This window comes from Aotus nancymaae, unplaced genomic scaffold (assembly GCF_030222135.1).
Source record: "Aotus nancymaae isolate 86718 unplaced genomic scaffold, 86718_ANA_hifiasm-v0.15.2.pri h1tg000003l, whole genome shotgun sequence".
NCBI lineage: Eukaryota > Metazoa > Chordata > Mammalia > Primates > Aotidae > Aotus > Aotus nancymaae.
The window spans coordinates 3,538,919-3,558,757 of NW_026988414.1; the positions used below are offsets into that span (position 1 = coordinate 3,538,919).

General features: G+C 45.5%; 2 protein-coding genes across 10 annotated transcripts in view; both read right to left on the reverse strand.

The window, feature by feature from the left end:
• The window catches only part of GLE1 (GLE1 RNA export mediator), a 43,520-nt gene extending 32,099 nt beyond the window's left edge, over window positions 1-11,421 (reverse strand). For 2 of the 3 annotated variants that reach the window (XM_064377471.1, XM_064377464.1), the window contains exons 1-2: window positions 11,245-11,421; window positions 6,296-6,517 (exon numbers count right to left, since the gene is read on the reverse strand). In XM_064377471.1, the coding sequence (XP_064233541.1) occupies window positions 6,296-6,517; window positions 11,245-11,343 (321 nt within the window). In that variant the 5' untranslated portion in view covers window positions 11,344-11,421. Of the gene's footprint in view, window positions 1-3,972; window positions 4,017-6,295; window positions 6,518-11,244 lie in introns of those variants that run through there. The other variant, XM_064377473.1, reaches the window with a different exon arrangement.
• Window positions 11,422-15,557: 4,136 nt separating this feature from the next.
• ODF2 (outer dense fiber of sperm tails 2) overlaps window positions 15,558-19,839 on the reverse strand; it is a 44,856-nt gene continuing 40,574 nt past the window's right edge. For 6 of the 7 annotated variants that reach the window (XM_012458020.3, XM_012458019.3, XM_012458024.3 and 3 more), the window contains 3 exons: window positions 18,242-18,404; window positions 17,676-17,801; window positions 15,558-16,742 (listed from right to left, as the gene is read on the reverse strand). In XM_012458020.3, the coding sequence (XP_012313443.1) occupies window positions 16,554-16,742; window positions 17,676-17,801; window positions 18,242-18,404 (478 nt within the window). In that variant the 3' untranslated portion in view covers window positions 15,558-16,553. Of the gene's footprint in view, window positions 16,743-17,675; window positions 17,802-18,241; window positions 18,405-19,839 lie in introns of those variants that run through there. The other variant, XM_064377493.1, reaches the window with a different exon arrangement.

Genomic DNA, 19,839 nt, shown 5'->3' on the forward strand with positions numbered 1-19,839 from the left:
AATTAGTTGGGCATGGTGGCGCGTGCCTGTAATCCCAGCTACTCAGGAGGCTGAGGCAGGAGAATTGCCTGAACCCAGGAAGCGGACGTTGCGGTGAGCTGAGATCGTGCCATTGCACTCCAGCCTGGGTAACAAGAGCAAAACTCCGTCTCAAAAAAAAAAAAAAAAATTAAACCTAAAATTACCGTATGATCTAGTAATTACACTTCTGAGTATACACTCAAAAGAATTAAAAACAGGTGCCCAAACTAATAAACTCATATTAATACATGTATCCACATGTTCATGGCAGCACAATTCATGATAGTTAAAAGATGGAAGCAACCCAAGAACCTAAGTGTCTACTGACAGATGAGTGCATAAACAAATGCAGTATGTATATATAACAGAATACTCAGTTTTAAAAGGAAATGCATTTTTAACACATGCTACACCATAAACTTGAAGACGTTGTGCTAAGTGAAATAAGCTATTCTCAAAAGGACAAACACTGAATGATTCCACTTATATGAGGTATCTAGAGTGGTCAAATTCATAGAGACAGGAGGTAGAATGACAGTTGGCAGGAGCTGGGTGGAGATGGCAATAGAGATGCTACAGTTTCAGTGTAGAATAATGAAAAAGTTCTGGAGATGAGTAGCAGTAATTACTGCATAATACTGTGACTGTATGTAATGCCACTGATGTACAATTTAAAATGGCTAAATGGTAAATTTTATGTGTATTTTATGACAATTAAAAAGGGGTCTTGCTCTGTTGTCCAGGCTGGAGGCAGGGGCACATCTTGGCTCACTGCAACCTCTACCTCCTGGGTTCAAGCGATTCTCCTGCCTCAGCTTCCCGAGTAGCTGGGACTACAAGCACACACCACCATGAACAGCTAATTTTTGTATTTTTAGTAGAGATGGGGTTTCACCACATTGGCCAGGCTGGTCTCGAACTCCTGATCTCGTGATCCTTCTGCCTCGGCCTTTCAAAGTGCTGGGATTACAGGCATGAACCACTGTGCCCAGCTGATAAAATTTTTTACTGTTCTCACCATTGGCTCTCTGATGCAATCATCTGGGAATATATTTTATGATAATAATTTTAAGATTTTTTAAGATTAAAAAGAAGAAAATCTGTTTACTGAAAATTTCTTTCTTTTTTTGAGATGGAGTCCTGCTCTGTTGTCCAGGATGGAGTGCAGTGGCGCGATCTCAGCTCACTGCAACCTCTGCCTCCCAGGTTCAAGTGATTCTTCTACCTCAGCCTCCCAAGTAGCCTGCCACCAAGCCCGGCTAATTTTTGTATTTTTAATAGAGACACGGTTTCACCATGTTGGCCAGGCTGGTCTTGAACTCCTGACCTCAGATGATCTGCCTGCCTCGGCCTCCCAAAGTGTTGGGATTACAGGCATAAGCCACTGTGCCCAGTCTCTCTCTTTTTTTAAATAAAAATAGAGATGGGGTCTTGCTATGTTGCCCAGGCTAAACTCAAATTCCTGGGCTCAAGTGATGCTCCCATCTCAAACTCCCAAAGTATTGGCATTACAGGCATGAGCCACCATGCCTGGCCTATCTGCAGAAAATTTCTCATTGTAATATCTTTTTTTCTTTCTTTCTTTTTTTTTTTTTTTGGTAGAGACAAGGTCTTACTATGTTGCCCAGGCTGGTCACAAACTCTTAGGCTCAAGCAATCCTCCCATTTGCACTCTGAAAGTGATGGGATTACAGATATGCCACTGCGCCTGGCCTGTAATATGTTTAAAATCAATTAAATAAAAATAAGTGACTAAACATAAAGGGACAATTTAATGAACTACAATATTATATATCCAACAAGTATGGTATTTACAAAGATAGCAATAGTATTAATAAATAATAACAAAATAAGATTAGTAAGGAAAAGTAGAATATGAAAGTATACATACAGAGTAATTATGCCGAGGTACAAATATGCAGGCATATGAGACTGGCAAGGAGGAATTGCTAACTGAAATAATGAAATCATAGGGAGATATAAATTTTTTTCTTTTGATACTATGATGATGTTTATTCAATAAACAAACATTTGCAGTGGAGAAAGAGAAAAAAAAAACCCAAAGAACTTTGTCTTTTTCAAAGCTAAATATGAGAAATATAATCTCTACCTTTCTTTTTTTACTTTTTTTGTTTTTTTTAAGATGGGGTTTCACCATGTTGGTCACGGCTGGTCTTGAACTCCCGACCACAGGTGATCCGTCCGCCTTGGCCTCCAAAGTGCTTGGATTACAGGCGTGAGCCACCACGACCGGCCAATCTCTACCTTTCTAAAAAGCTGCCTAGGCCAGGTGCAGTGGCTTATGTCTATTATCCCAGCACTTTGGGAGGATGAAGCGGAAGGATTGCTTGAGGCCAGGAATTCAAGACCAGCCAGGCAACATAGCGAGACCCTATCTCTACAAACAACAACAACAGGAAGAAACAACAACAAAAAACACTAACCTGGTGTGGTGGCTTGTGCCTGTAGTCCCAGCATCTGGAGAGGCTGAGGTGAAAGGATCACTTGAGCCCGGAGTTCAAGACTGCAGTGAACTATGACTATACCACTGCACTCCAGTATGGGCAAAAGAACAAGATCCTGTCTCTATAATAATAATTTTAAAAAAAACTAAAAAGCTGACTAGTCTTAATTTGTTGGCACAAAATCTAAAACTTTAAAAAGCACAATAATACAGTGTTTCCAAATTACCTCTTTACATTTTAGGCCAAATACCACCTATTGTATCATATTTTGATCCAGAAATGATTAATGCAGCTTACAAAGGAACATGAGATATAACAACAAATTAAAAATCAGAAAAAAAATTTAAAAGGGGCTGGGTGTGGTGGCTCACACCTGTAATCTCAGCACTTTGGGAGGCTAAGGTAGGCGGATCACCTGAGGTCAGGAGTTTGACACCAGCCTGGACGAAACGGTGAAAACCGTACTCTACTAAAAATACAAAAATTAGCTGGGAAAAAAAAAAAATTAGCTGGGTGTGGTGGCACACACCTGTAATCCCAGCTACTTGGGAGGCTGAAGCAAAATTAGCTGGGTGTGGTGGCACACACCTGTAATCCCAGCTACTTGGGAGGCTGAAGCAGGAGAATTGCTTGAACCTGGGAGGCAAAGGTTGCAGTGAGCCGAGATCGCGACACTGTACTGCAGCCTGGTGACAGAGCAAGACTCTGTCTCAAAAAAAAAAAAAATTAGTCAGGTGTGGTGGCAGGTGCCTGTAATCCCAGCTACTCGGGAGGCTGAGGCAGGAGAATCTCTTGAACCTGCGAGGTGGAGGTTGCAGTGAGCTGAGATTGCACCACTGCACTCAAGTCTGGGCAACAGAGCAAGGCTAGGTCTCAAAAAAATAAAAATAAAAAAAATTTTTTAATGAAGTAGATATATATAGACATAGATGTAAATATAGAGAAGAAATGATTTCCAAAATATATTGTCAAGTAAAAAAAAAAAAGGAAAAAGAACTACTCAATAGTATATTCCACCATCTTTGTTTTTTTTTTTTTTTTTTTTTTTTCTTTTTTTTTTGAGACGGAGTTTCGCTCTTGATACCCAGGTTGGAGTGCAATGGCGCGATCTCGGCTCACCGCAACCTCCGCCTCCTGGGTTCAGGCAATTCTCCTGCCTCAGCCTCCTGAGTAGCTGGGATTACAGGCACGCGCCACCATGCCCAGCTAATTTTTTGTATTAGTAGAGACGGGGTTTCACCATGTTGACCAGGATGGTCTCGATCTCTTGACCTCGTGATCCACCCGCCTTGGCCTCCCAAAGTGCTGGGATTACAATCTTTGTTTTTAAAAAAAGAAGAGATAGGAGCAGTGGCTGTAATCTGAGCACTTTGGGAAGCCAAGGCGGGGAGATCACCTGAGGTCAGTTAGAGATCAGCCTGGCCAACATGGCAAAACCCATCTCTACTAAAAAATACAAAAATTAGCTGAGTATGATGACACATACCTGTAGTCCCAGTTGCTTGGGAAGCTGAGGCAGGAGAATCACTTGAACCTGGGAGGTGGAAATTGCAGTCAATCAAGATCTTGCCACTGCACCCCAGCCTGGGTAACAGAGTGAGACTCTGTCTCAAAAAACAAAAAAAGGCCGGGAGCGGTGGCTCACGCCTGTAATCCCAGCACTTTGGGAGGCTGAGGAGGGCGGATCACGAGGTCAAGAGATCAAGACCATCCTCACCATGATGAAACCCCGTCTCTACTAAAAATACAAAAAAAAATAGCTGGGTGTGGTGGCACGCACCTGTAGTCCCAGCTACTTGGGAGGCTGAGGCAGGAGAAGCGCTTGAACCCAGAAGGCAGAGGTTGCAGTAAGCTGAGATTGTGCCACTGCACTCCGGCCTGGGCTACAGATCTACACTCTATCTTAAAAAAAAAAAAAGAGCCAAGGTGGGTGGATCACAAGGTCAGGAGTTCAAAACCAGCCTGGTCAACTTGGTCAAACCCCATCTTTATTAAAAATACAAAAATTAGCCGTTGTGGTGGTACATGCCTGTTATCCCAGCTTTATTCAGGAGGCTAAGGCAAGAGAATTGCTTGAACCCAGTGTAAGGCCGGTTGCCTCGCCGGGAGCACGGACACAGACTGCCCCCGCTTCTTTCCAAAAGCTCGGACAAGCCCGGACGAGCTCAGGCAAGCTCAGACATGCTCAGGCTTTTTCCCTTCTCCCATGCTCACACAGCCTGACCCTCCCTTAAAAGAGCCCAGTATGCAAACAAGGTATGGTAACCCTAGAGTCTTAACAACCAATAGCAGCCAAGTCCTAACAACCAATAGCAGCCGAGTAATTCCAACCAACAACAAGCCAAGTCCTAGGTAAAGGCTTGTAACTTACCCAATAGCAGTCCTGCTCTCCCACAACCAATCTAGCTGTTTCACTCCCTATAAAACCCCCTGTCTGAGAGGAGTCCATGCGACTTCTCTGGCCCCTCCTGTCGGACCGCAGAACCTCGTCCGGGAGCCTGAATAAATTCCTTCGCATCAGATCTTCTTGTGCTGGCCTCAGTTTCTTCACTTTAAACTCCGCGAGAACAGACCTTACACCCAGGAGGCAGTGGTTGCAGTGAGCTGAAATTGTGCCACTGCACTCTAACCTTGGCAACAGAATGAGAACCCATCTCAAAAGAAAAAAGAGAAATAAAAAAAATAGCCAAGTATGGTGGTGGTCACCTGGAGTCCCAGCTGTTTAGGAGGCTGAGACAGGAGGGTGGATTGAGCCTGAGAGGTGGAGGCTGCATTGAGCCATGTTTGTGCTACTGTACTCTATCCTGGATGACAGAGCGAGACCCTGGCTCAAAAAAAAAAAAAAAAGCAGGGCTGAAGAAGACATGTTCACTTATATTTGTATATACACAAACTACCTCTAGAAGCATATAAAAAAGAATTTTTAAAAACCTCCAAAACGTAACTGTTTTTTGAGACATGGACTCATACTGTTGCCTAGGCTGGAGTACAATGGCGTGATCACAGCTCACTATAATCTCGAACTCCTGGGCTCAAAAGATCCCATCTCAATATCCCAAGTAGCTAGAACTACAGGCTTGAGCCACCATGCCTAGCTAATTTTTTAATTTTTTGCAGAGACAAGGTCTAACTATGTTGCCTAAGCTGGTCTCAAACTCCTGGGATCAAGCAATCCTCCTGTCTTGGCCTCCCAAAGCACTGAAAATATGAACATGAGCCAGTATATTGGGTCCAATTTAACTTTTTTTTGTTTTTTTGAGTTTAGGAGTGGAGGTTTAATAGGCAAGAGAAAGGAAAACAGCTCTCTCTCTAGTGGGAGAGGGGACTACTGAGAGGAAAAGGCCCTAATTTAACATTTTTAAGTGAGAGAAACAAACAACAAAAAACAAACAAAGGCAAGGACAAAACAGCCAGGAATAGGGTAAAAACTCCCACAGAACCAATGACAGAAGGTATGTAAACTTTTAAGAGCAGGTATACATTTCACTTTAGGCCTTCTTCCAGCAGATAACACAAAAAGGGAGACCGTATCAGTTAAACAGATGTAGTGTTCATTAGAAAAAAAAAATTATCCAATTGCTCATGAAATTAATTACACTATTCTGGGTATTAAGAATAGAGGGGATTTTCTCCCTCTGGATCTTTCTCAAGAGAACACTGAATGATGCTGTCAACATTGTCTCTACAAACTGCTACAACAGTGAGCAACCATTATTTTCCCTAGGGTATGGTCACTATCATATGAAAATACTAAACATTTTCACTTTGCAGCCACCGTATCTTTTGTCTTAGGCGGATCACAACCTTACCTTGGTTCCATTTGGTGTTGCAGGGGAGGCTGGGGAAAAGGCAGAGCTTGTGTCAGGAGATTTGGAAACAAATGAAGGCTGGTCTAGGGCTGAAGCCGACGTAGAGGATGGCGAAGTCTCAGAGACAGGTTGGTTCTCCTGCATATGGGGTAACACGTGATCTACCACCCATCCAGAATAAGAAGATAGCTTGGGAAGAGACATACATTCTTCCAAAACATCCTAGAGATAAGAAAAGGGTTAAGCTCAATTTGCATGTCAACTGATCTCAGTATAATCTAAGAAGGCCTAAATAAATAAACACCAAGGACCCAAAGTAATGCATTAACAATCAGATGAAAAGAAAATACAGTGGTTTCTTGATAATGACATTGACTACTATCCTTTTTTTTTTTTTCCTGAGACGGAGTCTTGCTCTGTTACCCAGGCTGGAGTAACCTCTGCCTCCTGAGTTCAAGCAATTCTCCTGCCTCAGCCTCCTGAGTAGCTGGGATTATAGGCACGCACCACTACGCTTGGCTAATTTTTGCATTTTTAGTAGAGACGGGGGTGGGGGCGGTTTTCACCATGTTGGCCAGGCTGGATTTGAACTCCTGACCTTGTGATCTGCCCGCCTCAGGGTCCCAAAGTACTGGGGTTACAGACATGAGCCACCACGCCCAGCCATGGCTACTATCCTTCTAATGAAAATCAGACTAAATAATTCTAAATACAGAAAAAGGGACAATGCATAAAGATTCCCATTAAAGCATATGTGAAAGCAATCTAAAGCACTGGAACAGAACACAAGAGGAATTTTGAAGTAAACTACTATATACACAATCAGTAGAATATCGGTCACTTAAAGGTGGGGGTAAGTTCTGAGAAACATGGTGTTAGGCCACCTTGTCATCCATTGCTTGAACATCGTAGATCGCACTTACACAAACTTAGATGTATATATCTTTAAATTTTTTAAATTAATTATTTTTTGAGACAGGGTCTCTCTCTGTTGCCCAGGCTGGAGTGCAGTGGCCTAATCATCGCTCACTGTAGCCTGACCTCCTGGGCTCAAGCTATCCTCCCACCTCAGCCAGCCCCCCCAGCAGCTAGGAGTACAGGCATGCACCACTATACTCAGCTAATTTTTTTTTCATTTTTTGTAGAGATGGGGAGTCTCGATATGTTGCCCAGACTGGTCTCTCTTTTTTTTTTTTTTTTTTAGAGACAGAGTCTCATTCTGTTGCCCAGGCTGGAGTACAGTGGCATAATCACATCTCACTGCAACCTCAACTTACCATACTCAGGTAATACTCCCACCTCAGCCTCTCAATGAGTTGATATTATAGACACACACCACCACATCTGGTTAATTTTTTTTTTTTGAGACAGAGTCTTGCTCTGTCACCAGGCTAGAGCGCAGTGGCACAATCTTGGCTCATTGCAACCTCTGCCTCACGGGTTCAAGCGATTCTTCCACTCAGCCTCCCAAGTAGCTGAGACTACAGACAGGTGCCATCACATGTGGCTAATTTTTGTATTTTTAGTAGAGGGGGGTTTCACCATGTTGGCCAGGATGGTCTCAATCTCTTGACCTCGTGATCCGCCCACCTCGGCCTCCCAAAGTGCTGGGATTACAGGCGTGAGCCACTGCGCCCGGCCAACACCTGGTTAATTTTTTGTATTTTCTGTAGAGATGAAGTTTCTCCACGTTGCCCAGGCTGGTCTTGAACTTCTGGGCTCAAGTGATCAGCCCACCTTGGCTTACCAAAGTGCTAGGATTGCAGGTTAAGACACCAAGCCTGGCTCCTGGCTGGTCCTGAACTGGCCTCAAGTAATCGTCCTGCCTCAGCCTCCCAAAGTGTTGGGATTACAGGCATGAGTCACCATACCCAGCCTAATAATTTTTAAACAATAAAAATAGATGGCTGGGTGTGGTGGCCCACACCTGTAATCCCAGCACTTTGGAAGGCTGAGGTGGGTAGATCATGAGGTCAGAAGTTCGAGACCAGCCTGGCTAACATGGTGAAATCCTGTCTCTACTAAAAATACAAAAATTAGTCAGGCGTAGTGGCAGGTGCCTGTAATCCCAGCGACTCAGGAGTCTGAGGCAGGAGAATCACTTGAACCCGGGAGGCAGAGGTTGCAGTGAGCAGATATCATGCCATTGTACTCTGGCCTGGGCCACAGAGCGAGACTCCATCTCAAAAAAAAAAAAAAAAAAAAAAAAAAGGAATAATGACCATATCTAGTACCAGATTTTGGTTTCTAAATATAATTTTAAATCAAAGAAAACCAGAGGCGTTTGCAGAAAAGGCAAGTTCCAGAGCTGGAGCTGGAAAAATATAAGATGAGCCTGGAACATCTTTGCGTGAGAAAATAAGCACTGATTACATCCTGTACCACAAATCAGTGATGGTTCTAAAAATATATATAGAAAGTAAGACTGATTACCTATGATATAATAAATAAATAAATAAACCAGAGTGGTTGGGAGATTGCTACAATGAGCTCAAGTAAACTGATTGAGCAAATAAGTAAACATATTGAGAATAACAGGAGCCAAACTTCTCACTGCTGGATAACATATTTACAAACTGGGATGGGGTAAGATTAGAAAGAAACATGAGGGGCTGGGTTGGAAGTGGCATTTATCAGCATGAAGTCATGGTTTTATAATACATAGGTACACACAAATAGAGAAATAGTTATAGATAGTACATAAATGCGTGTGTGGAGATTTGTGTACATATATACAGATGTATTATTTCTTAGCTCTGTCTACTGAGAAGGCCTAGAAGCAATGGTACCCAAGCAAGAATCTTAACACACTGAACTCCCAGATCTTGGTTTGTAAATACAGCACCATCCTCCACTTCAAAAGAATCAGGCTCTTTGGAGCAACAGCTGATTCCAGGGTTGGGACAGGGAAACTTGCACCTGGGACAACTTTTTGGGCCAAAAAGTAAAGAAATGTCAATGAAAGATGGAAACATGTCAAAGGAACACAGGAACCAACTTAATGAGGCACCCAGTAGCCAATTCTGGGACATCTTTCTTTTCTGTTTTTTTTTTCTTTTGAGACAGAGTCTCGCTGTGTCACCCAGGCTGGAATGCAGTGGCATGATCTTGGCTCACTGCAACCACAACCTCAGACTCCTGGGTTCAAGCGATTCTCCTGCCTCAGCCTCCCAAGTAGCTGGGATTACACGCACCTGCCACTTCACCTGGCTAATTTTTGTATTTTTTTAGTAGAGACAGGGTTTCACTATGTTGGCCAGGCTGGTCTTGAACTCCTGACCTCATGATCTGCCCGCCTCAGTTTCCCAAAGTGCTGGAATTACAGGCTTGAGCCACCATGCCTGGCCAACATTTTTCTTTTTAATTCTTATGGATACATAATCGTTGTACATATTTACAAGGTTACGTGTCTGTGTGTGTGTGTGTGTGTGTGTGTGTGTGTGTGTGTGTTTGGAGACACAGTCTCGCTCTGTCACCCAGAATGGAGTACAGCAGCGCAATCTCACCTGCAACCTCTGCCGCTCGAGTTCAAGCAATTCTTGTGCCTCAGCCTCTTGAGAAGCTGGGATTACAGGCACGTGCCACCACACCCGGCTAATTTTTGTATTTTTAGTAGAGATGGGGTTTCACCATGTTGGCCAGGCTGGTCTCGAACTCCTGACCTCAAGTGATCCATCCCCCTTGGCCTCCCAAAATGCTAGGATTACAGGTCTGAGCTACCACGCCCAGCCTTGCATGTGGTATTTTGATACAAGTTTACAAAATCTGGGACATTTAAAATAAAATAAAAAATAATAAAAGTAAGGGAGTACAACTCATTGAATAATAACAGAAATCCATGAGTCCATACCAATATAACCAATTGAGAAAAGAAAGGACCTCCTTACAGTGGAAGGCCAACTAACAAACGGAGAAGGCAAAGGGGATATAAAGAAACAGGATCTGGCAACATCATAGAGGTGATCGATTCATGTGGAAAACATCAATGAATGCTAAAAGCATGGAGGATGAAGGTTTGCCCAGAAAAAGGATACTAGTGTAATCTCCACAATACTTAGTAACCAACAATTACTAAGGGAAAAATGACGCATTTTAAAATGGAGAGACCAGGAAGATAACAACGTAACCAGGTGATCAAGATTAGCATCACCAGCATTGGGATGGGTTGACATCTGTGTGCCTCCTCATGTGACTTACTGAGAAAGCCATGGCATCATTTCTGTGGTATTCCTGCCAAATATGCTTAACCTTGGTCTGGTGGTTTGAAAGGACCAGACCTATGCTGGCAGTCAACCTTCAAAACGTAAGGTCTGTATTTTTCAAAACTGTCAACAACATAAAAGACAGGGAAATACTTTAGGATTGTTTCCCAAGAAGTCTGAGGACTAAGGACAACGTCTTATCTGCAGCTAACGAGCAGCGACTCGGGAATGGGAGCCCTGCCTTAACTCTCCACATCCCTCCCTTTCTAGCGCAGAGCTTTGCAAATGCTAGGTACAGTGACCATGCCCCCATTCACTTCCCAGGTCTGCCAAATGAAATCTAGAAATTTGGTCATTTCACTGACAGCAATATATTAGGTCGTAACAACCGTTCGCCACAAATCTAGAGCTCCCAGCACACGAGACACGCAGTAAGTTAACTAAGCCTGGGGCCAAGATTGCTTTGACAGCAGCAGAACGGAGAAGGCGCCTAACTAGATGGAGTAGCAATGAAACCTTCAGAGCGCGGGGCAACTGTGAAGTCAGGGGAGCTCCCGGAAAAGCTAAAATAGGCTGGAGACGGCAGAAACCCCAGGACAGAGGGACGTACACAGAAGTCAAGAAATAAATGCAGGTTGTTACAGACTGCAAGGGTTCCCGAGAGCAGGACGTGCCAAGGGCTAGAGAGAAGAAGGGTCCGGTCGCGAGAGGCCGGCAGGGCCTACATCCTCCGGGGCCACCGCTCACCTCGCCCCGCAGCAGCCAGTCGCGGTGGTAGCAAAGGCGGCCTTTGTCGGAACTGCGCAGCGCCTGCAAAGTCTCCCAGCAGCGACCCTCACACGGCATGGTGGGATCTAGGGCAGCTTCTCTGAGGCGCCGCTTCTGACCAAACAATCCCTCGAATCAGCCGCCGGGAAGGCCGCACAGGCTTCCGTATCCGGGGCGCGCGCGCAGTACAGTCCCTCCTCTAACGGCTGCACGCCCCGCCTTCGGCGGCGCTTCCGGCCTCCCGGCAGTGCGCCTGCGCGCAGGGCTAGGCTGTGGGACGAGTTCTGCAGAGGTGAGCATCAGCTCTCAATCCGCAGGGCTGCAGAAAAGTGGTCTGACCTTGAGAATGTGCAGAAACTGGACCCCTCATACACTGCTCATGGGAATGTAAAATGAAGCAACTGCCATGCAAGACAGTCTGGCAGTTCCTCAAAAGGTTAAACAATCACCATTTGACCCAGCAATTCTCCTAGGTAAAAATGTATATATATGTACGTACAAAAACTTGTGTATATGTATATACAAAAACTTGTCCATGAATGTTCATAGCAGTGTTATTCATAATAGCCAAAAAGTGAAAGCAACCCAAATGTCCATCCATTGGTGAATGGATAAATAAAATATAGTACTATGTGTGCGATTCCCTAGTTCCTCCGCTTTCTGTGCCCTGACAAGTATCAGAGGGTCTTAACTGCCCTGTGACCCAGCCAGCTACAAGTTTTTCCCTGCAGACTTGCAACCAAACACCAGCCTTACATATTCCCAGGCACTAATAAGGATATCTAGGTTGTTGCCCAAAACACTGAAACTAACCCCCACCTTTAACCAAATTCCATAAACCCTCATGTAAACTCCATACCCTGACCCCTCACTGGGAATGTACCTAGGTGAAACAACCGCTTTCTCTGGCTGTCCGTCGTGAGAACTGTTGCAGCCCACTCTGTAAGTTTCCCTAATAAATGCTTTAGGTTTAGTGCTTTTTTTGAGACAGAGTGTTGCTCTGTCCCCCAGGCTGGAGTGCAGTGGTGTGACCTTGGCTCACTGCAACATCCACCTCCCGGGTTTAAGTGATTCTCCTGCCTCAGCCTCCCAAGTAGCTGGGATTACAGGTGCCTGCCACCATGCCTGGATAACTTTTGTATTTTTAGTAGAGGCAGGGTTTCACCTTGTTGGTCAGGCTGGTCTCAAACTCCTGACCTCAGCAGATACACCCGGCTCAGCCTCCCAAAGGGCTGGGATTACAGGCATGAGCTACCGTGCCCGACCATATTACTTCTTTGGAATCCCAACCAACCCTCTTTGGCAGGAGGAAACACCGTATCTATACAATGGAATGTTATTTGGTCATAAAAATAAAGTACTGATGATCTGCTGCAACATGAATCTTGAAAACATTATGCTAAGTAAGAGAAGCCAGTCAGGAACGGTCACATGTTGGATGACTCCATTTATGTAAAATGTCCAGAAGAGACAAATCTACAGAGCCAGAGAGACTTTATTATGACTGGTTGCCAGGGGCTGGGGGTAGGGGGTGGGGAATGGGGAATGACTGCAAATGGGTATGGGGTTTCTTTTTGGAGGTGATGAAATTGGTTGGCTGGGTGCTGTGGGTCACACCTGTAATCCCAGCACTTTGGGAGGCCTAGGTGGGCGGATCACCTGAGGTCAGGAGTCCGAGACCAGTGTGGGGAATATGGCAAAAACCCATCTCCACTAAAAATACAAAAATTAGGCCAGGCGTGGTGGCACATGCCTGTAATCCCAGCTACTTGGGAGGCTGAGGCAGCATAATCGCTTGAACCCAGGAGGTGGAGGTTGCAGTGAGCTGAGATTGTGCCATTGCACTCCAGCCTGGGCAACCAAAGCAAAACTCCGTTTCAAAAAAAAATCAGGCACAGTGGCTTGCACCTATAGTCCCAGCTACTCGGGAGGCTGATGCAGGAGGATCCCTTGAACCAGGGAAGCAGAGGCTGCAGTAAGCCAAGATCATGCCACTGCACTCCAGCCTGGGTGACAGAGTGAGACTCCATTTCAAAAAAAGAAAAAACTAGGTCTAGAATTAGATAATGGTGATGGCTGCACAATTTGATGAATATACTACAAACCACTGAATTATATATACTTTATTTTTTGAGAGAGAATCTCACTCTGTTGCCCAGGCAGGAGTGCAGTGGTATGATCTTGGATCACTGCAACCTCCACCTTCTGGGTTCGAGCAATTCTCCTGCCTCAGAGGTTGCAGTGAGCCAAGTATCTGGGACTACAGGTGTGCACCACCACTAAAAATAATTTTTTTATTTTTAGTAGAGACAGGGTTTCACCATGTTGCCCAGGCTGGGCTCGAATTCCTGACCTCAGTTCATCCACCCAGCTTGGCCTCCTGAAGTGCTGGGTACAGTTGTGAGCCACCATGCCCGGCCTATATATACACTTTAAAAGGGTGAATTCTAGCCCAGGTATGGTGGCTCATGCTTGTAATCCCAGAGGTTTGGGAGACCAAGGCAGGAAGATTGCTTGAGCCCAGGAGTTTTAGACCAGCCTGGGCAACATGAGACCTACCTCTACCAAAAAAAAACAAAAAAAAAATCCAAAAATTAGCCAGGTATGGTGGCATGTACCTGTGGTCCCAGCTATTCAGAAGGCTGAGGCAGGAGGATCCCTTAAACCCAGGAGGTTGAGGCTCCAGTGAGCTGTGATTGTGCCACTGCACACCAGCTTGGATAATAGAGGGAGACCCTGTCTCAGAAAAATAAAAAGAGTGAATTTTATCTTAATAAAAATATATTGAGTCATAATTGTCCAGAAATGGCTCTAACTGGGACCTCAGACTTTTTGACTCTTCCATTGTCCACCGCCTTGTGAGATCTGTTTGAGGTAGGAAGGGTTCTCTGTGTAGCATGAGCAATATGAACATTTTTCATTTTCTTAGTTTTTAAAAATTCCCTGGACTTCCTAGAATAAAAATATTTTTAAAAGAAAAATTAAAAAAAAAGAAAAAGAAAAATTGTTGAAACAGCCCCAGCAAGGGAGGTGTTGCTCACGCCAGAGTTTCACAACACAGTGCCCTGCACTGAGGTTTCTCTAGTTTGGCAAAAATAATGAGTTATACAGACATATATACATGTTGGTGGAAGTTTGTCAATTGTCCTTTCTTGGGAATGTCTTTCATTGTCATAAGTTCACGTCCATTTACATTAAGAGTGTGAAAATGGGCCAGGTGCAGTGGCTCACGCCTGTAATCCCAGCACTTTGGGAGGCCGAGGTGGGTGGATCACAAGGTCAGGAGTCTGAGCCCAGCCTGGCCAATACGGTGAAGCCTCATCTCTACTAAAAATACAAGAAATTAGTCAGGCGTGGTGGCACGTGCCTGTAGTCCCAGCTACTCAGGAGACTGAGGCAGAACTGCTTGAACATAGGAGGCGGAGGTTGCAGTGAGCCAAGATCGTGCCACTGCACTCCAGCCTGAGTGACAGAGTGAGACTCTGTCTGAAAAAAAAAAAAAAAAAAGACTACCTAGGCATCTGGTCTTTGAAATCCAGATGCCTAGGTGGATTTAAGAACACAGAGAAGGCTGGGCGCGGTGACTCACACCTGTAATCCCAGCACTTTGGGAGGCCAAAGTGAGTCACTTGAGCCCAGGAATTCAAGATCAACCTGGGCAATGTGATATCTGTCTCTCCAAAAAGTAATTAGTTGGGCATGGTGGCATATACTGGTGCTCCTAGCTACTGTGGAGGCTGAGGTGGGAGGATTGCTTGAGCCACGAAGTAAAGGCTGCAGTGAGCACTGCACTCAGCATGGGTGACAGAGACACTGTCTCAAGAAGAAAAACGAACACGGTCGGGTGCAGTGGCTTAGGCATGTAATCCTAGCACTATGGGAGGCCGAGGCGGGAGGATCACAAGGTCAGGAGATCAAGATCATCCTGGCCAACATGGTAAAACCCTGTCTCTGCTAAAATACAAAAAATTAGCCGGGTGTGGTGGTGTGCACCTGTAGTCCCAGCTACTCGGGAGGCTGAGGCAGGGGAATTGCTTGAACCCAGGAGACAGAGATTGTGGTGAGCCGAGATTGCACCACTGCACTCCAGCCTGGCGACAGAGCAAGGCTCTGTCTCCAAAAAAAAAAAAAAAAAGAACAGAGAAGAAATTCTCTAGAGTTTGAGTGGCTGAGAGATAATAAGACTGGACCACCCAGGCCAATGCTAGCCAGAATTGGAAGGGCAGAGGTCAGCATGGTATGAATTTGTTAGAAGTGAACAAAAATGGCTCAGATTCTTATTCAGAAACCAATTCACACTTTAAAAATAAAATTTATACTGTACAGTATCCCGTCCTCTTAACAGCTACAGTGGTCTACCCTAAAACACTGAGTAATACCTTCTTACAGTTTGTTTCTTCCTCACAGTTCACTGATTTTAATGTGAAAGCACCAACCTGAGCTAAAATGAAACGAAAAGCCTGATGTTTCAGGCACCAAGTATTTTAAGAATGTCTACTGGCTCTCCTGCAGCATTTTACTTTATCATTTTTTAGAGGAGGGATGAGGAGCAGTTGAGTAAAGGAAATCATCAAATAGAGCCTTAAATAACTGATTATAAAACCTTTTTGTAAAATCACACAAATATTTCAAGAATAAATGCATTCCGGAGATACAAACCAGGCAAAGAGAAAGAAAAATCAATGAGATTGGCATTACACTTGTAAAAGGCCAAATGGACACAAGCCCTCGAGGGTCTAATGTGAAGTGCTTGGGGGCAAGTGGCCTCAAAGAAACTCGGGAGTGATAGGTTTGCACTGAGCTTGGGAAGAGAGCCTTGGGAAAACACCACACTTGTGAAATCAGAAAAAAACAGCAAGTGATGGTGCTCACAGCCCAGGAGCAGCTCCTGCTGGTTTAGGTCAGAGAAAACCTGAAAGATTCCTACAACAATGAGGGCTATAAGGGGAGTGGTGGAAAAAATCCAGTGGAAATATTTTCTCGGGAAAGGAAGGAGCGAAGTTATGGGAAGTTAAAATCTAGTACCCTAATGTAGTAGTAAATTTAAGGCCTGTTGAGGAAATTTTAAAACGTCCATGAAGTTGACTGTATCAGGGAGGAGAAAACCAAGTGCTTCCTGCTTCACCTTCTGCTGCTTTCAGGACTTTTCTAGAGCTAGTAGCTAAGGACAAGACCCTGAACACATTTTATCACTGGGAGAGGAAAACCACCAGGCTTCCCAGCTATGGCTTGGCAACTCCTGAGTTCCCACAGCTTCTGTCAGGGCTCCAGGCGCTGGATAGGCAGCCTCAGACAGGAGGAGATCGGGAGCGGATGGGAGAGCTGGTCAGGTAGGTGGTGTAGGGACCATCCCCAAACACATTAGCATATGATGATTTGAGGAACTGGACGTAGTTCTGCATGCTGCGGTTGGTGCTCTCGGACTGCTCCAGGCGATCTTTCAGGTCTTGCAGCCGGCTCTGGTAGCGGCGGTCCGCCTATGAGGAGAAGCAGGGCCTGCTGTGAAATGTCCAGAATAGAATAGAAATCCATAGAGACATAGGGACTTTTTAAGAGTTGCCAGGGGGTTGGGGGAGGTGAGTGCAGAGTGACTTCTAATGGGTATGGAGTTTCTTTCTGAAAATATTCTAAGGCCAGGCACAGTGGCTCATGCCTGTAATCCCAGCACTTTGGGAGGCCAGGATGGAATGATCACTTGAGCGCCTAAGAGTTCAAGACCAGCATGGACAACATAGTGAGACTCTGTCTCCATAAAAAATAAAAAAAAATTAGCTGGGTGTCGTGGTGTGCACCTGTAGTCCTAGCTACTCAGCAGGCTGGGGCTAGAGGCTTGCTTGAGCCCAGGAGTTTGAAGCTGAAGTAAGCTATGATAGCACCACTGCACTCTAGCCTGTGTGAGACAGTGAAACTCTGTCTCAAAAAAAAAAAAAAAAGAGTCTGGGTACAGTGGCTCAAGCAATCCCAGCAGCACTTTGGGAGGCCAAGGTGGGCAGATCATTTGAGATCAGGAGTTCAAGACCAGCCTTGCCAACATGGTGAAACCCCATCTCTACTAAAAATATACACAAAAAAGTAGACGAGCATAGTGACACATGCTTGAAATCTCAGCTACTTGGGAGGCTGAGAGGGGGAGAGGGGAGGTGTGGAGATCATTTGAATCTAGGAGGCAGAGGTTGCAGTGAGTTGAGATCGCACCACTGTACTCCAGCCTGGGTGATACAGGGAGACTCTGTCTCTAAATAAATAAATATCTATCCAGGATATCCTTAAGGAATATGAAAATGACTGGAGAAAAATAAAACCATGTCATAGTCACAAAAACAGTAACAACAAAACACCTTGTCCCAGAGGCCCCACAGAAGTTAGGACTGCTGCCCACTGTCCTAGCCCAGCCCACCAGCCTGACTTACATCATCACGGCTCCGCCGCAGCTGGCTCAGTTCAGTTTTGGTTCTGCTCAGCTGGGTCTCAAGGTCCAGGATTTTGTTCTGGGCTGTTCGCTCCTTGGAGAGTGCATGCTCCTTGGTTTGTTCCACCTGAACATTCAAAGGCCCCGAGGTGAGGCGGGTTTACCAGACATGGGGAACACTTGGCGAAGAGAAGGCTGGGTCCCTCCCACTATCTGGTCTTGCAGACAGCACTTGCATGTCAGTGTGGACTGTGTTCTCTAGAACTTCGGAGCAGGAACTAACTACGGGGACTATGCCTGCAACCCAGCTTTGCCTGCCCTTTTCTCAGTGCTCCAGGAGTCACCACCTAAGATGTGGTAAGTCTGTGTGAGGCTCCAGAGGGTAGTGAGTAAATGAGCAATCATGAGTATCAAGTGCTGAGCCTTCTATAATGAAAATGTGATCCTTACAAGTAATTCATGAAGTGGGTACTACTATGTGCCCATTTTTCAGATGAAGAAATAGGCTGAGAGGTTCAGTGATTGCCCAAGGTCACAAAGCTAGTCACTAATGAAATCGAGACTGACCTGCCTCCTCGCATCTTCAATGGCGTTCTCCAACTGCCTTGCCAGGGTCCCACATTCCCGTGTTTTCTCCTCCAGCCGCAGCTGGCACTGGTGGATTGCCTCCTCCCTCTTGGCAATCACCTGTAGGAACTCGATATTCTGGGCACTGGTCGCCTCCAGTTTCCTAGGTGAAAGTACTCAATCAGATCCTGGGCATACCCCAACCTATATTCCACCCCATCAGGGGGCTGCCAGCCTCTCCTGAACTGGGGATCTCATCATGCCAAGAATCTCCAAGGAGCCACAGGAATAAGCCAAAGAAATCTGCAGATCAGCAAGGCAGCCAGAGAACTGTGCAGCTGGAGGGATTGGTTAGAGAAGAAAGTGAGGAGGGGAACGCAAGCAGAGACAGACTGTGGGCTGTATTAAGTGTGGATAGCATCACATGGAACACAGCAATTTGCAGCTCAGAAAAATGGTACCATTATCCCCATGTTAGAGATGAAGAAACTGAGCCTCAGAGGGGAATTCATTGGCCTGAAATCAGCACAGCTGGCAAGTCTGTTACCAAAACCCAAGCCCTCAGCTTCTACTGTTCACTGCTGCCTCCTGCAGCAAAGGGACTTCAGCTACACCACTCAACGTCTTGCATGACCAGCCATAGGGCAGCTGTGGCCATCCTGATATACATACACTGTCCTCAATGCACTTCCAGGATGCCTTCCAATTTAAGGAGCTCCGCAGAGCCTGCAGTATCTAGCTGCATTTCCAAGACCAGCAGGGCAGAGCAGAGGTGGAGCCTCCAGGCCCACTTGGTTGTATCCCTGCAAGTGCACTGGCCATCTGGGGCACTTAGGGCCTCCTAAACCTCAGACACCTTCACCTCTGAAACTAAGGCTGGGACCAGGGCTGGAGGACTCTTGCCCACCTCTTACATCTGCTCATACAAGCTCTCAAGGAAGACAGTCACGAGTCTAAGTCACCCTTTGCCTGGTACCAACAGTGTGATGCTGAGAAAGTCACTTAACTCTTCCCCAAGCTCAGTTTCCTATTTAAAACTGGGATAATACCAGCTAACTAATAACATATGCTAAACTATACTGAGCGCTTCTCTATGCCAGGTAACTTGCTAGGACCTTTACCAGAATTATATCACTGAAGACTCACACCACCACCATAAAAAGATTATTATCAGCCAGGTGTGGTGGCTCCTGCCTGTAATCCCAGCACTCTAGGAGGCCTAGGTGGGTGGATCACTTGAGCCCAGGGGTTCAAAACCAGCCTGGGCAACACGGTGAAACCCCGTCTCTACAAAAAATACAAACATTAGCCAGGCATGGTGTCATGTGCCTGTGGTCCCAGATACCTGGGAGGCTGCAGCAGGAGAATCACTTGAGCCCAGGAGGTCAAGTTTGCAGTGAGCTGAGATCGCACCACTGCCGTCCAGCCTGGGTGACAGGGCGAGACGATTGATCGATAGATCGATAGATAATTAACTCTACCTTGATCCTTTCCTCAAAAGGAAGAAACTGAGCTTCAAAGGAATTAAATGATTTGCTCAAGATCACAATGCAGGTTAAGTGGCAGAGCTGGGTCCCAAGGCCAGATCTTCTGATTTC